Source organism: Anopheles aquasalis, chromosome 2, assembly GCF_943734665.1.
Source record: "Anopheles aquasalis chromosome 2, idAnoAquaMG_Q_19, whole genome shotgun sequence".
Lineage (NCBI taxonomy): Eukaryota > Metazoa > Arthropoda > Insecta > Diptera > Culicidae > Anopheles > Anopheles aquasalis.
Window position 1 is genome coordinate 64,540,647 of NC_064877.1, and position 2,500 is coordinate 64,543,146.

At 47.2% G+C, this 2,500-nt stretch overlaps 2 protein-coding genes across 4 annotated transcripts in view; both read right to left on the reverse strand.

Annotated features, from left to right (window-relative positions):
• The window catches only part of LOC126573101 (cyclin-K), a 1,663-nt gene extending 483 nt beyond the window's left edge, over positions 1-1,180 (reverse strand). Inside the window, exon 1 of the mRNA XM_050232969.1 lies at positions 1-1,180. This exon is cut by the window's left edge and continues 7 nt beyond it. Coding sequence (XP_050088926.1) covers positions 1-866 — 866 coding nt within the window. The 5' untranslated portion in view covers positions 867-1,180.
• Positions 1,181-1,255: 75 nt separating this feature from the next.
• The window catches only part of LOC126573100 (uncharacterized), a 2,325-nt gene continuing 1,080 nt past the window's right edge, over positions 1,256-2,500 (reverse strand). The window contains exons 4-6 of one of the 3 annotated variants that reach the window (XM_050232968.1): positions 2,203-2,500; positions 1,932-2,130; positions 1,256-1,813 (exon numbers count right to left, since the gene is read on the reverse strand). The exon at positions 2,203-2,500 is cut by the window's right edge and continues 346 nt beyond it. In XM_050232968.1, the coding sequence (XP_050088925.1) occupies positions 1,962-2,130; positions 2,203-2,500 (467 nt within the window). In that variant the 3' untranslated portion in view covers positions 1,256-1,813; positions 1,932-1,961. Of the gene's footprint in view, positions 2,131-2,202 lie in introns of all 3 variants that reach the window. The other 2 variants (XM_050232967.1, XM_050232966.1) reach the window with 2 other exon arrangements.

Here is a 2,500-nt window from a genome sequence, read left to right on the forward strand (position 1 = left end):
ACATGGTTCGTCGCTATGTTAGGTGCTATGTTAGGTGAGCTTTTGTGGCCTATAGGGGAGATGTTTGCCCGCTTCATCGGGGGTGACGCTTTGCTGGGAGGCAGCTGCGGCGGACTGTCGGGCGGAGCACTGTCCATTTGAGCTGGTTGGTACAGATCCAACACCTGGTGGCAGATTTCCTCCAGAATCTCCATGGTCACGTCTTGGACGAACATGTCCCACCATTTCAGATGCTCCGGCTGCTTCCCAACCCAGTCTACCACCGTGAATTTGCTCAGCTTGCATGCCAGGTAGATGAGCGCTACAGCAATGATTTCCGGTTCCCACTGGATTGAGACAGTGGTGCTGAGGGAATCGTTCACGAAGTTCCACGCCATCTGGACCATCTTCTGGAGCTTTGCGGAGTCGCCGTTTAAACATTTGGCGTACTTCACCAGAAACGAGTACGGATGCTCGACCTGTAGATCAAACTTGATGGTCTGCAGCAGAATCCGTTCCAGCGTCATCACTTCCTCCTTCGGGTCGTCGCCGAACGATTGGAACTTATCGTCCGATAGTAGCGCGCGCGCGGTTTTGATTATGTCTTTGCACTTCTTTGGTGTTTCCTCTACCTTTCCCGCAAGAAACAGGCAGCAGCTGGCCGTCACGTAGCGGGGAAAGGTGCGAAACGAGTGAAACATGTAGAACCGGTGGAAATACACGACGCCCGTGGCCACCGTGTTGTGGCCGAGGCTCATCGATGCGCCGGCCTGCATGATGAAGCGGGCGCCCTCTTTCCGGTACCTTCGTTCCGTTTCATACTCAACACCGTCCCTCGCCGATGGTGTGTTGCGCAAATCCTTTTTATCATAGTACCAATTCGGCATTATCCCGTAATCAACGCTATCAAGCCACCTCCGGCGTTTGGAGTCGCGCCACGGAAAACCCTCTCCTGGGGGCAGTGTGAATGTGCGGTAAGGCGGCAGTTTTCCCGTACACTGATGAAGGCCTGCGATGTGGTGCAGCCGTCGCGAACTTTATCGAAGATCGAGTTTGTCGATCTTTATCGCGGGATTGGGAAAACCTTATCGAACTGCGGCAAAAATCGAACGTAAACGAACCTCCCGTGTGGCTTTGTAAACAAACGCCTGTCAGAGGTGAACTTTTCTGAGGTGAATTCCGCTCCGTACTTTTCTGAGGTGAATTCCGCTCCGTACTTTTTTTGCTGCCCCGAATTTTTGCTGCCGCGAAATGAACCGGAAAACCAAAAGTTGGCAACACTTTTCGCTTCTTTTGAGCTGCGGTACGAGCCAACAAATTCGCTTGCGATGCGTGGAAAATCGCACATTTCGCAAGCCACTTTCATTATTTTTTGTAGAAGCCCTCTTGAAAAAACATTAAATTCGATACGAATGCAATAACTTAAATAGAACGAAGATTTTTTTTCTAACAACTAGTACCTAACACCCTCCCTATCGACTGCTTCTTGCAATCATTTCGCTTTTCCCTTCCTAGTTCATTCTTATTCTCATACTTTTTTTGGAAAATGGTCAGGCTTACTTATATAATTTTCGGTGTTCTATCTATTCGTCCATTTTATCACATTTCATTTAATCCTTTCATACTAATTCTCCTATGTTTGGTAAAAATTAATTTGATTAAAGAATTATAAATCATTAAATGGTGTAATGTTCAATTGAATAATGATGGAACGACACATATTTTGAACGGCTTATGACCGATCACTAGCTAGTAGTTCTGTGCGAAGAAAAGCGGCTAGATTTTTTGTTTGTGATGCTGCAGTTTGACCACTTACGATGTGCCTCATTCTCATCTGCTTAATTCGCAGAAGGGAAAGAGCAAACGAAAGAATACTTGGGTAACGATCATCTGGGAACTATTTCAAGCATATGATGAAAATGGCAAAATGGGAAAGAAACTATCCAACTAACCAGATTAGCTATGCCAAGCTTCGTTAGTGATTAGCACTGGGGATGATTGACTGCGGCGGTTTCTATTTCTTGGCCATGGATGTGAGCTAAGACGGCGGAAATCGTATCTTCGCCGACGTTGGTTGTTTGTAGAAGCGTGGACACTGCTGCTGTACATGCTGAATTTAAAGGGCTTGTTTCTGCTGCCTTCGAAGGGATGCTACAGCAAACAACATCGAAAATATGATTAAAACATGTTTTTCGCCTTAGAAATGGATGTCCTGCCGCTTACCTTCCAGTTGCTGGATAGCTGAACTGAGTCTGTACCACGTTCGAGAGATGCTGTTCCGCGGACTGCTTCTGTGCGTACCGGTTTGTGCGACGATGCTTTTGCAACGAATAAGTCATCTGCCGGATTCCCTCGTCCGACTCTGGACTCATCGTTGCGGTAGATGACGAAGAAGATTCGTTATGAAGCTGTGCTTGGAGTGCATCCTTTTTGCTCCCTTTAGGTGTGATCGAGTTCAACCGATTTTGGGAGGCGGATTTGATAGTGGTTGTAATACGGCCAGCGGATCGTTTGGGCAGAT